The 18,250-nt window shown below is 44.1% G+C and overlaps 1 protein-coding gene across 1 annotated transcript in view; it reads left to right on the top strand.

The window, feature by feature from the left end:
• The first annotated feature begins 7,079 nt into the window (after nt 1–7,079).
• The window catches only part of CBLC (Cbl proto-oncogene C), a 70,323-nt gene continuing 59,152 nt past the window's right edge, over nt 7,080–18,250 (top strand). The window contains exon 1 of the mRNA XM_063436884.1: nt 7,080–7,650. Within this exon, the coding sequence (XP_063292954.1) occupies nt 7,337–7,650 (314 nt within the window). The 5' untranslated portion in view covers nt 7,080–7,336. The remainder of the gene's footprint in view (nt 7,651–18,250) is intronic.

Here is an 18,250-nt window from a genome sequence, read left to right as displayed (position 1 = left end):
ACATGACATTAAAAACCAGGAAATGTGTACAAAAAAAAGGGAAATTTATACATACAGTAATTTAATAGTGAATTAACTGCAGTGAATTAAATTGACTGGGAATTATTAACTCCTTCTCTCCAAACACTGTGTATCTGTCTAGAGCAGCTAATGACAGAACTCACAAACATAGGGCTCGTTCTAAAGCGTCAAATGTGTCACCACCAGACATTTAATGGAAAATGCTCCAGGGAGGTAAGAACTAAAGTGCTGATAGAAACTATGTAAGCAAGATCACAAAGCAAGGATTGTAGAAAAACGCGAAGGACTCGCAGAAATCAATGATAATGGAGGTCAGGAGGTCCATACACTAATCCAGCGATTTCCAGACTGTGTGCTGCGGCACAGGCACACAGGGCCGCTGCAAAATGTTTCCCCGGTGCTATAATCATAGCACCAGGAAGAGTGGCCAACCCCCTCCTCCTCTTTCCCGAGAAAATAACTGTTGCGTGCCTCGCTCTCCCCTGCAGGACCAGAGGATAGATCAGAGATCTCCCTCACCGGCCTGCTAGCACTGTAAGGCAGGGGAGGGAGAGAGGACCCGGGGGAGTTCTAACTTGCAGCTCATCTTGTGAGCTCGGAGCATTGCCGTGGTTACCATGGCAATGCTCCGAATATTGCGAGAGTGAATTCTAGCAGCTCTCAGGAGGTGCTAGAATTCACTCTCACCACTTGGACCACAAGGGCTCCCCGATTGGACCACCAGGGTTTAGTAAGGTAAGAAGAGAGGAGGAATAAGAAAATTATTTTTTTTAAATTAAAAAATAAGCATATATATTTAATAATCTGCACTCCTACACCTTTAATAACTCCCCCTACACACACACACTCTTCCCCCAATACACAGACACCGCCCCCTATACACACGGTATGCCTCATGCACACACTGCCCACAATACACACACAATGCAACCCTTACACAATGCACCTCACACATTTTGCACCCCTCACACACATACATTGCACCCTTCACACACACATACATTGCACCCCTCACACAAGCATACATTGCATCCCTCACACACGCATACATTGCACCCCTAACACACACACACACTACTGTCCCTATCCCCTACTACAGCCCATATCCTGGCAGACCCCAGGTAAGTTGTCAAGCTGTACTTAAACCGTTTGACTACTTACTCTGGGAGGGCACCACGGCACTCCTGGCACCATAACCACTACAGAGTGCTAAAATATTAAGGGTGCCTTGAACCTAAAATGTTTGGGAACCACTGCACTACGCAGTTCAAAAAGGGAAAGTCAAAACCAGAAAACAGCAAAAAGTCTTGAGCAATAAATCAAGTTGTTTGAGGCTCCAGTTATCTCAGGAGTTGGCACTAGTTCTGCTTCAGTTCAGTCATGGCATAAAAATCATAGGGCATTCACAGGTTCAGTGCAGCACCCCATTTAAAAGAGTAATATTGCAGCACTGTTTATAATAATGGGATGTTTAAAGAAAAACATCGAACTTTCTAGTTTCGGGATTTAAAATTAGGGTAAGGATTATGAGATTTATGGTTAGGAACTAACCAGACTCCATAATTTAGAGTTGAGATGATTATAGATGGGAGAATTAGGTGTAGGGTTAGCAAAATAATTGTTAAAGGAACATTCTAGAAACCATAACAACTTTACTGGAACAATTTAACCCCAAGTCTGGTATCTAGCACGTAATCGCTCTGCCCCTGTCCTTTCTCTGCTCACATACATGATAGTGAAAGCCTCCGACAGGGGCGCTACAGATATTTTAAGAGCGTTAGCTGTCGCTCTAAGCCAATCAGTAGCTCTCCATTCACAAATGGTTTGAGAAATATATGTACAAGCTTTTTCGTGAATTGGGAGCCACTGATTTTCTTAGAGTGTCAGCTGATGCACTTAGCCAATCAGCGGCGCCCCTGTCCAATGCTTTATTATTATTATGATTATTGTTATTGCCATTTTTATAGCGCCAACAAATTCCGTAGCGCTTTACATTATTATGAGAGGGGATTTAACTATAAATAGGACAATTACAAATAAACTTACGGGAACATTAGGTTGAAGAGGACCCTGCTCAATTGAGCTTACATTCTATAGGAGGTGGGGTGTAATACACATTAGGACAGGAATTTGCAGCCAAATAAGGTGGGCTGCCCTTTAGGAGAGGGCAAGAGACAGGTATGTGAGGTAGAGGTTAGTCTTGGAGGCCATAAACTTTCCTAAAGAGATGGGTTTTAAGGCACTTCTTAAAAGATGCAAGACTAGGGGAGAGTCTGATGGCGGTAGGCAGGCTATTCCATAGGAAGGGAGCTGCCCGCGAGAAGTCCTGCAAGCGTGAGTTGGCTGTACGGGTGCGGACAACGGACAGGAGGTGGTCACGGGCAGAGCGGAGAGACCGAGAAGGGACATACCTATGGATCAGTGAGGAGATATAAGAGGGGCTAGAGTTGTTCAGTGCTTTATAGGTGTGAGTTAGTACCTTGAATTGACTCTGATAGCATACAGGAAGCCAATGTAAGGACTAGCAGAGGGGTGAGGTGTTAGAGAAACGACTAGAGAGGAAAATCAGTCTAGCAGCAGTGTTCATTATGGACTGTAGGGGTGCAGTACGGCTTTTGGGAAGACCAATCAGGAGAGGGTTACAATAATCCATGCAGGAAATTACTAGAGCATGGACAAGCTCCTTGGTAGTATCTGGTGCAAGAAAGGGGCGGATGCGGGCTATGTTTTTAAGATGGAATCTACAGGATTTGGCAACATGCTGGATGTGAGGCTCAAAGTTGAGACCAGAGTCAAGTATGACGCCAAGGCAGCGCGCTTGCAAGGATGGACTGATGTGGGTAACACAAACTTGAAGGGAGAGCGAAAGAGGAGGATCAGTATTAGGAGGAGGAAAGACAAGGAGCTCAGTTTTAGAGAGATTGAGTTTCAGCAAGCGGGAGTACATCCAGTCAGAGATGGAAGAAAAGCAAGCAGTGACATGTTGCAGGACGGTAGGGGAGAGGTCTGGGGAGGAGAGATGTAACTGGGTGTCATCAGCGTATAGGTGGTAGTGGAATCCAAAAGAGGTAATACGTTTGCCAAGAGAGGCAGTATAAAGAGAAAATAGAAGGGGACCAAGCACAGAGCCTTGGGGGACTCCAACTGAAACAGGATGAGGGGAGGAGGTATCATTAGAAAAAGAGACACTGAATGAGCATTGGAAGAGATAAGAGGTAAACCATGAGAGGACAGAGTCACAGAGACCAAGCAATTGAAGAGTTTGAAGAAGGAGAGCATGATCAACGGTGTCAAAGGCCGCTGAGAGGTCAAGAAGAATTAGTATGGACTAGTGGCCTTTGGATTTAGCTGCAATTAGGTCGTTATTAACTTTCATAAGCGCAGTCTCTGTAGAGTGGAGAGGGCGGAAGCCAGATTGAAGGGGGTCAAGGAGAGCGTTGGAATTGAGGAAATGAGACACATGGGTAAAGACAAGTCTTTCCAGAAGCTATGAGGAAAAAGGGTGCAGGGATATGGGACGAAAGTTAGAGGGGGTTGAGGTTGTTGGGTGAGGGGGTACACGAGAGCAAATGATAAGAGGTGGTGATCAGAGAGAGGAAATGGAGTGTTGCAGATATTAGATACTGTACATGCATAAGTGAAGATTAGGTCAAGGGTATTGCCAGCTACATGGGTGGGAGAATTAGCCCACTGTGATAGCCCTTGGGAGGAAGTAACTGAAAGTAGTTTAGAGGCTGCAGAGGTCAAAGGTGGGTTAATAGGAATATTGGAGGCCCCCGAGAATTAGGGATGGAATGTTAGAAGAGAGGAACTAGGGTAGCCAGGCAGCAAAGTGGTCAAGGAATAGAAGAGGGGAACCAGGGGGACGATAAATAACAGCAATGTTAGCAGAGAAGGGTTTGAAAAGGCGAATTGAATGTATTTCAAATGATGGGAAAGAGAGGGAAGGGGGGGGGGGGTGGGTAGAGGTTTAAAGGAGCAGTGAGGGTAGATGAGAAACCCAACACCACCACCTTTACATTCAGAGTTTCTTGGGTTGTGGGTAAGTTGGAGGCCACCGAATGACAAAGATGCAGGGGTAGCAGTGTCAGAGGGGGAGAGCCAGGTTTCTGTTAAGGCTAGTAAATCTATTGAACGAGAGATGAAGAAGTCATGGACAGCAGTGGATTTAGTAATATTGCTAACAGAGCGTGCGTTCCAGAAGGCAATATTGAAGGAGGATTTAGGGGAACATGAGATGGGTATGAGATTGGTGTGGATCCTTGGGTTAGTATGTGGTGAGTTTGCTGAGAGGGGACCGGGGTTTGGAGAGACATCACCAGCTGAGCAGACGGATAGAAACGAAGTGAAGGTGGGAGTAGGATTTGAAAGTTTTGTAGGAGGGTATGTACGTAGAGGATGCATGGGATGAATAGAGAGGGGAGGGGAGTAAGGTGGAAGTAATGACGATGGTTATTTTTTTAGGATTCTGAGCAGCGGAAGGACACAAGTCAGAAAGAAGAGGCACTCAGACACTCTGGAGCGGCTTCATTTCTAATGTTAAGTTCGCACCAAGGGCCTCCTGGCCTCATACCAACTTAATTCCAAATAAGTTGTTATGGAGCCTGGAATGTTCCTTTAACCCCTTAAGGACCAAACTTCTGGAATAAAAGGGAATTATGACATGTGTCCTTAAGGGGTTAAGGGGCCAAGAGTAGGAGTGTTAGCTCCTAATCAGCTGCCCTCCCTCCCTGCCAGAAAGCATGGTTATGTAGACCTTGCAGGCAAAAATCTCTTCTGCCAGGTAACTTTCTTTACTCTTGTATAGGGTTGTGTAAAAAGAGGTGATATAATGTAATGTAATGCCAGACCCCTATCACACACAACCTGCGCACAGGAACAGTCATACTACACAATGCCAATAACAATACCGCCAGGCCATGCTATAGAATATCTCTGGTGCTGCTAGCCACTTGATAGGATAGTAAATCAGGATCAATGATCTTTACATTCTCCCTTTGGTCTGGGATCATTGTGATCCACTAGACATTTGTCAGTTTAAAGGACATTCTAACATTAACAACTGCTCCTCATCTCTTGGGCCTGCCTCTCTTTAAAAATTTAAAAAAAAAAAAAAACTCAGAGCAGGGAAATTGCAAAATATAATTTCTAAAAACTTGAAAATTGTGAATTAATAACCAGGGATAATGATCTCTCCTGCATGAACCATTCATAGCCTTTTTTTTGTACAGTGGTGTCTCGGTTTACAAATTTAAAGGGACACTATAGTCACCTGAACAACTTTAGCTTAATGAAGCAGTTTTGGTGAATAGAACATGCCCCGCAGCCTCACTGCTCATTCCTCTGCCATTTAGGAATTTAATTGTTTATGAACCCTAGTCACACCTCCCTGCATGTGACTTGCACAGCCTGTAAAGAGAGCCCTATTTAGGCTTTCTTTATTGCAAGTTCTGTTTAATTAAGATTTTCTTATCCTCTGCTATGTTAATAGCTTGCTAGACCCTGCAAGAGCCTCCTGTATGTGATTAAAGTTCAATTTAGAGATTGGGATACAATTATTTAAGGTAAATTACATCTGTTTGAAAGTTAAACCAGATTTTTTTTTTTTCATGCAGGCTCTGTCAGTCATAGCCAGGGGAGGTGTGGCTAGGGCTGCATAAACAGAAACAAAGTGATTTAACTCCTAAATGACAGTGAATTGAGCAGTGAAATTGCAGGGGAATGATCTATACACTAAAACTGCTTTATTTAGCTAAAGTAATTTAGGTGACTACAGTGTTCCTTTAATGCGTTCTCCGGGACGTTTCTTAGTGTGAAAAATATGTAAACCAAAACGCGGTTTCCCTTGGGAATTCTTTGAAAACCAATTAATACGTTCTGAACGTCACAAAAAAAAGTCAAAATGAGCTGGCATGGAAACCAACCCACAATGCAGAACACACAGTACAAGCCATGCAAATGACAAAGCTCAGCTCCCCTACCTTTCCTCGGCTTGAGAAATGCACCCAAAAAGTTCCAAAAAGTCCCAAAACCGCTGCAAAAAATTTCCAGGATGGCTCCAAAACCTGATGCATGCACGGGAGCGGCGGTACAAACATCCCAGGCGCAATGCCTCCTGGGGCATCTTGCTTTGTATTGCGTAAAAACATTTGTAAACCGAGGCATTCTTTTCAATGGATTTTCATTTGTAAGCCGAAAATTATATTAACCGAGGCGTTTGCAAACCGAGGTACCACTGTATCTAATTTAAAATGATCTAATTGCTGCAATGTTCTAGTGCATTTCTTGTTGTTGCAGAGAATTGACAACCACAATTTTTAAATTCTGGCCAAAATTTTTGAAAATGTCAAACATAGCCAATACATTTCCTAAATTGGTTGATTATAGTAAAAAAAAAAAATATAACACAAAGGAAATCTAAATCCGAGCTCTTCTTACACTGTATGGGGGTTTATTCACATAACCCCAAATTGTAGTGAATAAGTTAAGTTGAAATTTTTTTTGGATAAAGTAGGCAAGCTGTTACTGTAGGAATACTGGAGATTTGTCAATTTCAATGTTGACCATTTTTTGGAAATTCGTTTTTTCAATTTGCTGCACTTCAGTGTTTAGTGAATAAACCAACAAATCATGTATTCATTACACATTTTTTTTTTCATGCTGTAATAAAAGTTTTTGTGCTTTTCTGCCTCCTCTTTGCTATGTTCTGGTTGCATAGCCAGTGAACCAGAACTGTACTCAGTGCCATTAGTTGAGTGCAGGCAGTGTACCTATACTGTACTCTATGCCCTTAGCTGCATGTACAGATCCCATTGGATGCACTGTGCTACCTGTATAATGTGCAGCCACTGTAATTCTAGTATACTAGCTCAAAAAACTGCAGTTATTTACTAGTACAGTGTGCCAAATGACTGCATGTACTGAACCCAGAGAGTACAATGCTTTATACTGATCCAGAACACACAGTCCAGGTACCTGCACGCTCCTAGCACAGACTCTACCTGTCCGGCAGGTGCACCTAACATGCAGTAGGTGTGTCTCTATTTCACAAACAGGAAGAGACTGCACAGCTGAGCTGTCACTCTGAACGGCAGCCACAACCAGAAGAGACCCTGGATTTCCAATTAGATCCAGACAACAACTTTTGTCACTCTATGAGGGTACCTCCCCAGCTTCTCTATTCTCCACCATCCTAGATCACCTGTCTTCTCCATTCTGTGCCTAAAGCCAACAGCTTCCTATATTTTTCTTCCTTCGTACTTGCTGTCTACTCTTCCGCTGCCCTCTGCCCCATTTGTCCCACCCCACTTAACACATGTCCTCCACACATGGACTATGGAGTTCTCGCCTGGACAGGAAGATGGTGGACAGGACTCTCCGGGAGCTGGATGGCCTCATTAAGTTCAGAGGGGACGCTCAACTCCACAGAAGTCATCCCTACCTGCCGGATATCGCCCAGGATATAAAGGAGCTCATACGCCAAATTATCAAGCAAAACCATTGGAATGAGCTGGGGAACAGTGCTTACCTTCAGGTCACCCTGCAAAGCCTTACTCGCAAGGCTGGGCACTGTGCTAACCTACTGAGGGGAGGCAGTGCAGCTCCTCACATGAACGGGCCTTCATCCAGGTGAGTGAAACCACAGAACAAACTAATTGAGCAGTTTTTGTAAGACCTACCGTCCCTCAAGTGCTTTCAGTGGACTGCACTACCCACCATGCTCAGCCAGTGGACAGACTGAGAAGGGTGGAGGTGGGGGTAGACCAGAGGTTGCGGCAATCTACATGTTGCCTAGTCCAGGAGTAGAGTGCTGAGGATACATGTTGCCTAGTCCAGGAGTAGAGTGCTGAGGATACATGTTGCCTAGTCCAGGAGTAGAGTGCTGAGGATACATGTTGCCTAGTCCAGGAGTAGAGTGCTGAGGATACATGTTGCCTAGTCCAGGAGTAGAGTGCTGAGGATACATGTTCTCTAGTCCACGAGTAGAGTGCTGAGGATACATGTTCTCTAGTCCACGTGTAGAGCGCTGAGGATACATGTTCTCTAGTCCAGGAGTAGAGTGCTGAGGATACATGTTCTCTAGTCCACGAGTAGAGTGCTGAGGATACATGCTCTCTAGTCCACGAGTAGAGTGCTGAGGATACATGCTCTCTAGTCCACGAGTAGAGTGCTGAGGATACATGCTCTCTAGTCCAGGAGTAGAGTGCTGAGGATACATGCTCTCTAGTCCAGGAGTAGGGTGCTGAGGATACATGTGCTCTAGTCCAGGAGTAGAGTGCTGAGGATACATGTTCTCTAGTCCAGGAGTAGAGTGCTGAGGATACATGCTCTCTAGTCCAGGAGTAGGGTGCTGAGGGTACATGCTCTCTAGTCCAGGAGTAGGGTGCTGAGGATACATGCTCTCTAGTCCAGGAGTAGGGTGCTGAGGATACATGCTCTCTAGTCCAGGAGTAGGGTGCTGAGGATACATGCTCTCTAGTCCAGGAGTAGGGTGCTGAGGATACATGCTCTCTAGTCCAGGAGTAGGGTGCTGAGGATACATGCTCTCTAGTCCAGGAGTAGGGTGCTGAGGATACATGCTCTCTAGTCCAGGAGTAGGGTGCTGAGGATACATGCTCTCTAGTCCAGGAGTAGGGTGCTGAGGATACATGCTCTCTAGTCCAGGAGTAGGGTGCTGAGGATACATGCTCTCTAGTCCAGGAGTAGGGTGCTGAGGATACATGCTCTCTAGTCCAGGAGTAGGGTGCTGAGGATACATGCTCTCTAGTCCAGGAGTAGGGTGCTGAGGATACATGCTCTCTAGTCCAGGAGTAGAGTGCTGAGGATACATGCTCTCTAGTCCAGGAGTAGAGTGCTGAGGATACATGCTCTCTAGTCCAGGAGTAGAGTGCTGAGGATACATGCTCTCTAGTCCAGGAGTAGAGTGCTGAGGATACATGCTCTCTAGTCCAGGAGTAGAGTGCTGAGGATACATGCTCTCTAGTCCAGGAGTAGAGTGCTGAGGATACATGCTCTCTAGTCCAGGAGTAGAGTGCTGAGGATACATGCTCTCTAGTCCAGGAGTAGAGTGCTGAGGATACATGCTCTCTAGTCCAGGAGTAGAGTGCTGAGGATACATGCTCTCTAGTCCAGGAGTAGAGTGCTGAGGATACATGCTCTCTAGTCCAGGAGTAGAGTGCTGAGGATACATGCTGTCTAGTCCAGGAGTAGAGTGCTGAGGATACATGCTGTCTAGTCCAGGAGTAGAGTGCTGAGGATACATGTTCTCTAGTCCAGGAGTAGAGTGCTGAGGATACATGTTCTCTAGTCCAGGAGTAGAGTGCTGAGGATACATGTTCTCTAGTCCAGGAGTAGAGTGCTGAGGATACATGTTCTCTAGTCCAGGAGTAGAGTGCTGAGGGTACATGCTCTCTAGTCCAGGAGTAGAATGCTGATTATACAGGAATGCTGGGGATACACTGTGTCTATACTGTGTGCTACTGTGCTAAAGTTCTGAATGAAAGCCGTGATTTAATGGAGGCAATTTAGGGACCACAAGTAGCAAAACAGGATTTTTTGCTTGGCAATGGTATGCAAAGTTAGATGGCATGCTCAGTAGAGCAGGGCCCTCAACAGCTGATGCTTCTGTCATTATGTTGTTGGTCATCACTTATTTATATATAAATGTATATACTCTGTACAATGCTGCAGCATATGTTGGTGTTCTATCTTTATTGGTACTTCTTGATTGTGTACAACAGGCACCTATCACCATGGAAATGTCCCTTTTCTTTGCTATTATTGTTGCGATTATTGGCACATTTAAAATTTTTATATTTTTACACCCGCTTGATGTCAATCAGATAACCAGTCCTGTTACTTCCTCAGTGGAGCTAAACTCAAGAGACTGGTAATTGCTTAGAGCACCTGCCTTGCAAAGACTTCTCATTGAGCTGCATTGAGATGTCTGTGATTGGACAGCCACAGAATAAGCTGGGCTAGAAGAGGAGGACTTGCTAAGGGTGCAGGTGAGATCTTTCCAAATAGAAAAAAAAACATGCACAGTTGAATGCATGTTTTCAATTTTTTTTATTTAGGCAGTTGAATGTCCCTTTAACAGTGTTTTCATTAGTAGAAACCATCATGAATCCATATAGACAGTCCAGATTTTTGGACCTGACCTGTCATCCATGTTTTATATGCTGATGTCTTGGTTCTGGGACTTTAGAGAAAGGTCTGGGGTGAGCACATTGATAAAACGGTTTACAGTCTGGGTGAAGTAATTCCAAAGCATGCCATAACTGATCGCTTCAGAAGTGCTCTGCTTATGGGTAGCACTAGCTAATTATCTTGACAGACAGCTTGCCATCCTGGTGTGCGTGTCAGCCAGAATGATGTTCCCCAATTACAAATGTGACATAACCATCCATAACCAAAGTAAATTGCGTAAGACTTTAAGATTTGTTTTTGTCCAAACTGCAGTTTGTCCGATTTTGGGCCAATCAGATTATTGATCCAAGCCGAAATGTTCCTGAATCATGACCAACCGAACGGTGCAATTGCCGAGAATGTTAGTTTTGTTTCATAATATTGAATTTGATCTATGTTCCCAAAAAATAAGAGATAATATATGGCTAGGGGACATTTACTAAATGGTGACTTTATTCACAGATAAACTGAGAAACGGGCAATAGAGGGGGGGGGGGAAGGGAGGAGCAGTAATATTTTGTGTGTGTATGTATGTGTATATCCGTACGTAGTAGGTACCATCTGTATGTGTGTGTAGTTAATGAGATAAGCTAGACTATCTGATCTGGTCAGCAGCATAAGAATACCGCCCCATTGAACCCTCTTTCTGGGTGGGAAAGTCCAAAACACAGGACACACGAGCTATAGCATTGAAGTTTAATGGAAAGGCATAATAGAACATTAGGATACTATATGCCAACAAGAAAAAGGGTAGCCAGTACACCAACAGTTCTCTTCAGGGTAGTTATGCTGGGCATTTAGAGAACCGCATTGAGGTTCCACTGATCACTCTTCAGCCGATACCTGTTTGGGGCAGGATACAGTGTGATGCTGTATGGCCAGCAGAGTGCTTCAGAGACCGGTGGCATGATGAGCAGTCAGTCCATGCGGTACGTGCAGCGCTTCCCACTGCTCTGCAGCTCTCTCGCAGATTACTGATCGTGGTCTGCGTTTGCCCTGCTTCTGTGGTGGGCCATACAGTGTTTGCTTCTGGTGCAGCCGTTGCAGTTTGCGTCATCGTAATTGGGCCCAAAGCTGCTCGTCTGCCACAGGGCTGCCAGACCACCCTTGCAGGTGAGGAAGTTGGCATGTAGCCTCCTCCAGAACCTGTAGAAGAGGGCGTCCAGCCGGGACTGGAACCCAGACCACTTGCTCTGGCATGTTAGGGGACACGCAACATCCGCCATGATAGGTAACCCAGACGGTTGATAGCTGAGTAAGGCAGGGCCACTTGTCTCCCCTAGAGTGTACGGGTCCACATGGTGAGTACCGGGATCACCCCCACCGGTCCAAAGGGGGGTAGCAGGGCACCAGCTCCTTGGTACTTAGAGTCGGCACACGTCAGGTCGGAAGATCTTCCGTCTCTCCCTACTGCTGCGCCTGCCAGGCCTCGCACTCAATCGGTAAAAAACAGTTGTCCGTGACCGCATGAGGCAACCCCGAGCCGGTCAACAATGTAGGTTGGCAAGGAGTCTTAGATTGCTCAGAGTAAAGTGTAGATGGCAAGGGCGACTGGCCAAAATCGACGTATACAGGTGGAGCTCAGTGTAAACACATCCAGTCGCCATTGCTGTCATGCCCTGCCCCCCGTTGTATGTATATTTTTTTAATCGATGTAGTGACTACTGCAGAAAACGTTAGTGTTTGTGCTATGCATCTTGTGCATGTTTATAGCCTACGGTAGGCAATGCATTATGGGATGAATTTATATTATTCAGACCATACCTACTAAGGTATGATACGTTGTAAAATAAATGATAGCTTCAATGTGGAAAAACCCCCACCATATTTTCATTTGATATCGCACTATAGGACTATCTATATGTATTTATTAAGTATGTTACTAGATGAAAATAGTCAGTTTGTTTTTTGCCCTACATATATTTTGTTCTTGTTTGCCATACAATATTGCACAAATGATTATATAAATAGTAAACAAAACACATTGAATTATATATTGATTTAAATAGAATTGCATGTTGTTTTAAGAGGTTGTCACCCAGAAATTCCCAACATTAATCAATAGAACATACAAATCTGTCACGTATGAAAACTCCATATCTCGCTCAGGGAACACACTATATCCCAGCATGCACCAGGCTTCTTTCCTATCTTATGTTATTCTTATAAGAGAAGGAGTTTACTTGATCAAGTTAAGAGACCACGGCTAGTTTTCTTTGCCATGTTATGCCTTGTAAGCTAGAAGTCCTCAGGCTTCAATGCAAAGCATGCAGGCTGTTCAGGATCTGGCAGTTATGCAGTTCTTCCTGAAGTGGGAAACCTGTTTTTGCTCTTGATTCATTTGATGAGATTCTAACAAGGGCCTCTGTTGTGATTTTTATCTAATATCTAATCCCTCTCTCACTTTGAGAGACTGCCTCCTATCTATCTGTCTGACTGACAACCACTGATGAAATTGCTTGGGACGCAGTAATGATGCTGTCAATTCTTACTTTTAACCTAACGATTTGTGAAGCAGCAGCCAAAACAGTCACCTATCTTATTTAGGAATCATCTTGAATTAAATTTTTTCCTATAGTCAAGAATCAAAGTGTAAAGGAAAACTACGAGCACGATAACTGCTCCAGCATGCTGTTGTGGTTATGGTGCCTGGAGTGCAGTGGCGCTCTCTAAAGGTAAGTTGTCAAATCATTTGAAAATGGTTTGATAATTTAATTGGAATCCGATTAGTCCTATTCAGGATGAAAGAGTTGGTCTGGAAAAATGATCCTTCTCATCTACAGTTTCGGCATGACTATCTCAGCTTCTGCTTGCTATGATTTAGAGTTTAATGGATAAAACAATCAGGGTAATTCATTAAAGAAAGATTCCACAGTGAATTTCAAACTTAAGGTCAAAACAGCAGAATTGGAAGCATAGCTAACTTAGCGAATGCTTTCAGTTTTCTGCTATTGATACCGGAGAAACTGACGGAAGCGAAGCACAGAGAGATGGACACAGGTTTCTTCAGGAAGGAAGAGATTCTTTATTCGGTTCACCGATCGGGACTCAGAGGGACTAATGTCACCAAAATACAACAAGTTCTGAGCCCCGGACAATAGTGCAGGCTCCTTATATAGGCACATAACTCCTCCCATATTAAGCTCCACCCACACATTCTCTTGACCAATCAATACAAATAAGAATTTACTTCCTGCTTGACCGCATGGCCTGTCCAGCACAATGGAGGAGGGGAATACTACATCCTGTATTCTTGCACATGCTCCGTACACTACTGATTGATACGTCAGCATATGCACGTACACATGCCACGTGGTAATCTCGGCCTACTAAATTTAGTTTTACCGAGATTCCACCACATTCCCCCCTTTGATGCCTCTTGATATTTCACAATTACTTGAGGCATCACTTAACCTTGGTTTGCATACACCGCAAGTTACCATGAACCAGACCAGACTTATCTATGATGTGAATCTTCAACACTCATCTTTCTGCATTGGTTCTCCCTGATCTAGAGCCTTGCATTTATAAATTGCCATTATCTGTGCAGCAGCCTTCCTCTCTGCTATATTTTCTATCAGGCTTTGCACAGACCTAACTACTAAGGGTATAAGACATGGCAGGAGTAAACACAACATTAAAATCAGTAGGACTCCACCTACCAATGCCTTAAGCCCTCCAAACCACTCATACCAGCTACCAAACCAACTACTTGGATTATACCCTTTCCATACCTGAGTAGGCACATGCGCTAGTTTAACCATATGGCTAGTAAGCTCAGCTATTGCTTGCCCTTCGTCATCTATTTGAAGACAGCAATTGCTCAGGTTAAACTTCCCACATACACCTTACTCTACTGCCAAAAGGTAATCCAAGGCTAATCTATTTTGGTATACTGCTGTCCTCATCCTGGTATTGTGCTTCGCTAGAAGATTGAGCGCTTGTGAGGTCTCATTAGTAATAATCTCAACCACTGCCTGTAATCTTATAATACGGTTGAGCATATAAATTGGGGTTCTATAACCAAAGGTACCATCCTCTGCCCACGTGGCTGGCCCATAGTAATCTATAATACGCTGGGGAGGCCATTCATTATCTTCCCAGGTACCTATCTCTATGGGTCCCCTTTTCTTCCTATGATTCACATCATAGACTTTAACACCTAAAGTCTCACCTGTTTCGATAGGTAACAAGAAGAAGGATGGTTTGAGCATACCCAACACACATGCCCCTTCCCAGTCCTGTGGCAACTCCGAATAGGCTTTCTTACCACAGATCCAGTACAAATTTGCTGGGGCTCTCCAATTAGATGTGATGGATAGATCAAACCACACATCCTTTAAATTGGTGTATCTAGCAAACGGGTTAGATGGTTCTGAGACATTTGAAGCCGACCACCAAGTTGTATTCTTTGTATTATCATCATAAGCTTTTTGCCCTAGACAAGTTAACTCTCCTACAGAAGTATTATACATCATTCCTTTCCTCGCTATGCAAACATAACCTATGATGGAGGTCTTTAATCTCCACTCAGATTTACCTCTAACACTCATATGATAATCGGCTTGTGAAGATATTGATTGTTCAACTGCCTCAGAACCGGACATTACCTCCTTTGCTTCCCAAGGCCATTGGTCTCCCATGTTAGTACCTCCACACACATAGCAGTTGGTAACATTAAGACTACCGGCAATACTTTCAGCTAAATCAATGAATCTATAAACAATACTGTCCCAGGGTCTAAACCCGTCCCATATATTTGGAACCCAAATAAATTACCATATTTATCTAAGAACTTGTCAGGGTTATTTATAAGTATATGGATGGGATTGCATTCCATAGACTTACAATATGGATTGGTAGGCAACTTAGTCACAATCATGTCCTTGTCTACTGTCTGTCCCCAAGTTGCCCACCCCACACAAGACCAATATGGGCAAAAGTTATAATCTCTATTTGGGCATCTAGGACTCACATACTTATTTTTACTACTGGGACAAATATATTTATCGTTAGACCCATACGTTCTCTCCCATCTAAGATCCCCACATACATTCCACGGCTTCCTACCACTTGATATCGCTTTACACGCATCAAATAGCAGAACACCTGAAGAATATACGGATTTTAATACCGTTTTGTTAATTAGGGTCCCCTGAGGATCTCCATTCCTGAGAGTCAACCAAATTGTACGGGGTTGATACTCTGGACTGAAGCACTTAGGTTCTCCTACTCCTAAATGGCACACACTATATTCTATATTTAAGTATCTACATCTTGATACATCTCCTTTACACTCGTATTGCGAATGCCAAATTAGGGTCTGGGAAATATGGTTACCTGTTCTTGTAGTCTTAATGCATACCTCACAGCTAGGAGTGTCGGTACCTCTACCTTCCTGAATATAAAAATACACATATAAAAACATTATTAGAAACACATCTTTCGTCGTCATCCTCAGTCTTCGTCCGTGCGAAGGCACCTCAGCTTCCAGGATGTAAGGGCTGCAGGGAATGGAGTTCTGCACATCTTCACAGGGGTCCCTTCGAGACTTTTCCTGACTTATACACTCGTTGGTGAGCGGACAGGCTTTATTATGGCCTTCTCACTCACTTACCAAATCTCTGAAACAATAAAATTTGTAATCCACAAGGTTCCTCGTCACTCCGACTGAGTCGTGCGCTTTAACCGGATCTTGCAGGGATTCTCTGGATCTGCTGTAGCTTGCCAAGAATCGACTGCTGCTGGTTTAACCCTGGAGTGATGTATCCACGGAGTCACTTTGGCTACTTTTATCGCTGTAGGGGTAGATAAAAGAACAACATAAGGACCTCTCCACTTGGGCCCTAACGGTACATTATTCCACTCTTTAATCCACACTTGGTCTCCTGGGTGGTAACTATGAACTGGGGGATAAATATTCACAGGTAATCTATCTTGTACCCATTTCTGTACCTCCTCCATAGTCTTACCCAACTCTACAACCTGCTGCCGGGTAATTCCTTCTCCCAACTGACTCAAATCCCCCCTTAAGTTACCAAGTACGGGAGGTGGTCGCCCATACATGATTTCAAAAGGAGAGAGGCCCATCCTTCTGGTAGGTGTACTGCGGATTCGCAATAGAGCTATGGGCAAGAGAACGTTCCACTTAAGTTGGGTTTCCTGACACATTTTAGCCAACTGATTCTTAATAGTTCTATTCATTCTCTCTACCTTACCAGAACTTTGGGGTCTATATGCCGTATGAAGCCTCCACTTTATACCAAGCATATGAGTCAGTTGTTGTAGGCACTGATGAACAAAAGCTGGACCATTGTCCGATCCTATAGAGCAGGGTAGTCCATATCGGGGTGTTATTTCTCGTAGCAGGAATCTCACAACTTCTCCTGCTTTCTCCGTACGAGTAGGACATGCTTCTACCCAGCCTGAATAGGTGCACACAACTACCAGTAGGTAACGATGTTCACCAGATTTAGGCATTACTGTATAGTCAATTTGTAGATCGGACATGGGGAGTCCCCCCATAAACTGGACTCCTGGTGGCTTTACTGGTCCTTGCCTTGCATTATTTTTAGCACACGTTACACATCTTCGTACAATGGCCTGAGTCAAGTTGGACAATCTTGGTATGTAGAAATGTTTTCTGAGAGATTCTTCTGTACTATCTCTCCCAGAATGTGTCCCGTTGTGATAGTTTTGGACAATTTCTACCGCTAGTGATGCTGTAATGACTATTCTTCCATCTTCTAACTGATACCATTTGTTCTCCAAATACTTTCCAGGTTCAGTCTTTAACCACTCCTCTTCTTGAGCTGTATAAACCGGAGTCCATTGAGACAGTGGAGTTGGTATAAGAGCAGCTATATGCTCCACATATTCCTGTCTTCCCGATTCAGCGGCACGCTTAGATGCACTATTTGCCATCCGATTTCCTTTGGTTACATTACCATCTCCTCTCAGATGCGCTCGACAATGTATAATACCGACTTCTTTCGGCTCCCACACTGCTTCCTATAGTTGTAGGATTTCAGCTGCGTACTTGATTTCTTTGCCTTCTGAATTCAATAGTCCTCTTTCTTTATACAAAGCTCTGTGGGCATGAGTGGTCAAAAACGCATACTTGGAGTCCGTGTAGATGTTCACTCTTAAACCTTCAGCCAATTGTAACGCTCGTGTCAGTGCTATCAATTCTGCCTTTTGTGCTGATGTTCCTTTTGCCAGTGGCCGAGCTTCTATCACCTTGTCTATCGTTGTTACTGCATATCCTGCATAGCGGATCCCTTCTTTCACATAACTACTGCCGTCGGTGTAATATTGAACATCGGGGTTCTGGATGGGAAAATCACGAAGATCTGGTCTACTTGAAAATACTTCATCCATCACTTCCAAACAATCATGTTGACTTTCAGTAGGTTGTGGCAAAAGGGTAGCTGGATTTAAGGTGTTTACAGTCTCTAAATGCACTCTTGGGTTTTCACACAACATTGCTTGATACTTGGTCATACGGCTGTTACTAAACCAATGATTTCCTTTGTAATCCAACAACGTCTGTACTGCATGTGGGACTCGTACATAAAGTTCTTGACCCAGAGTGAGTTTATCGGCTTCAGCTACTAGCAGGGCAGCTGCAGCTACGGCTCTTAGACAAGGTGGAAGTCCGCTGGCCACTGTATCCAGTTGCTTAGACATGTAGGCAACAGGTCTTTGCCATGATCCCAAGTACTGTGTCAATACTCCCACAGCCATTCTTCTTTGCTCATGTACATACAGGTAGAATGGTCGTGTGTGATCAGGTAGACCTAATGCTGGGGCACTCATCAAAGCCTTCTTCACATCTTCAAATGCCGTTTGCTGTTCTTGAGTCCATAAGAAGGGGTCGTGCTCTGTACCTTTGATAGCTGCATACAGAGGTTTTGCCAGTATCGCGTAGCTGGGAATCCATATCCTACAGAAGCCTGCTGCCCCCAAGAATTCTCGCACTTGTCTTCTATTCTTGGGTATCGGTATTTGACATACAGCTTCTTTTCTCTCTGGCCCCATA

Source organism: Pelobates fuscus, chromosome 11 (genome assembly GCF_036172605.1).
Source record: "Pelobates fuscus isolate aPelFus1 chromosome 11, aPelFus1.pri, whole genome shotgun sequence".
NCBI classification, from domain to species: Eukaryota; Metazoa; Chordata; class Amphibia; order Anura; family Pelobatidae; genus Pelobates; species Pelobates fuscus.
This window is presented reverse-complemented; position numbering and strand designations above follow the sequence as displayed.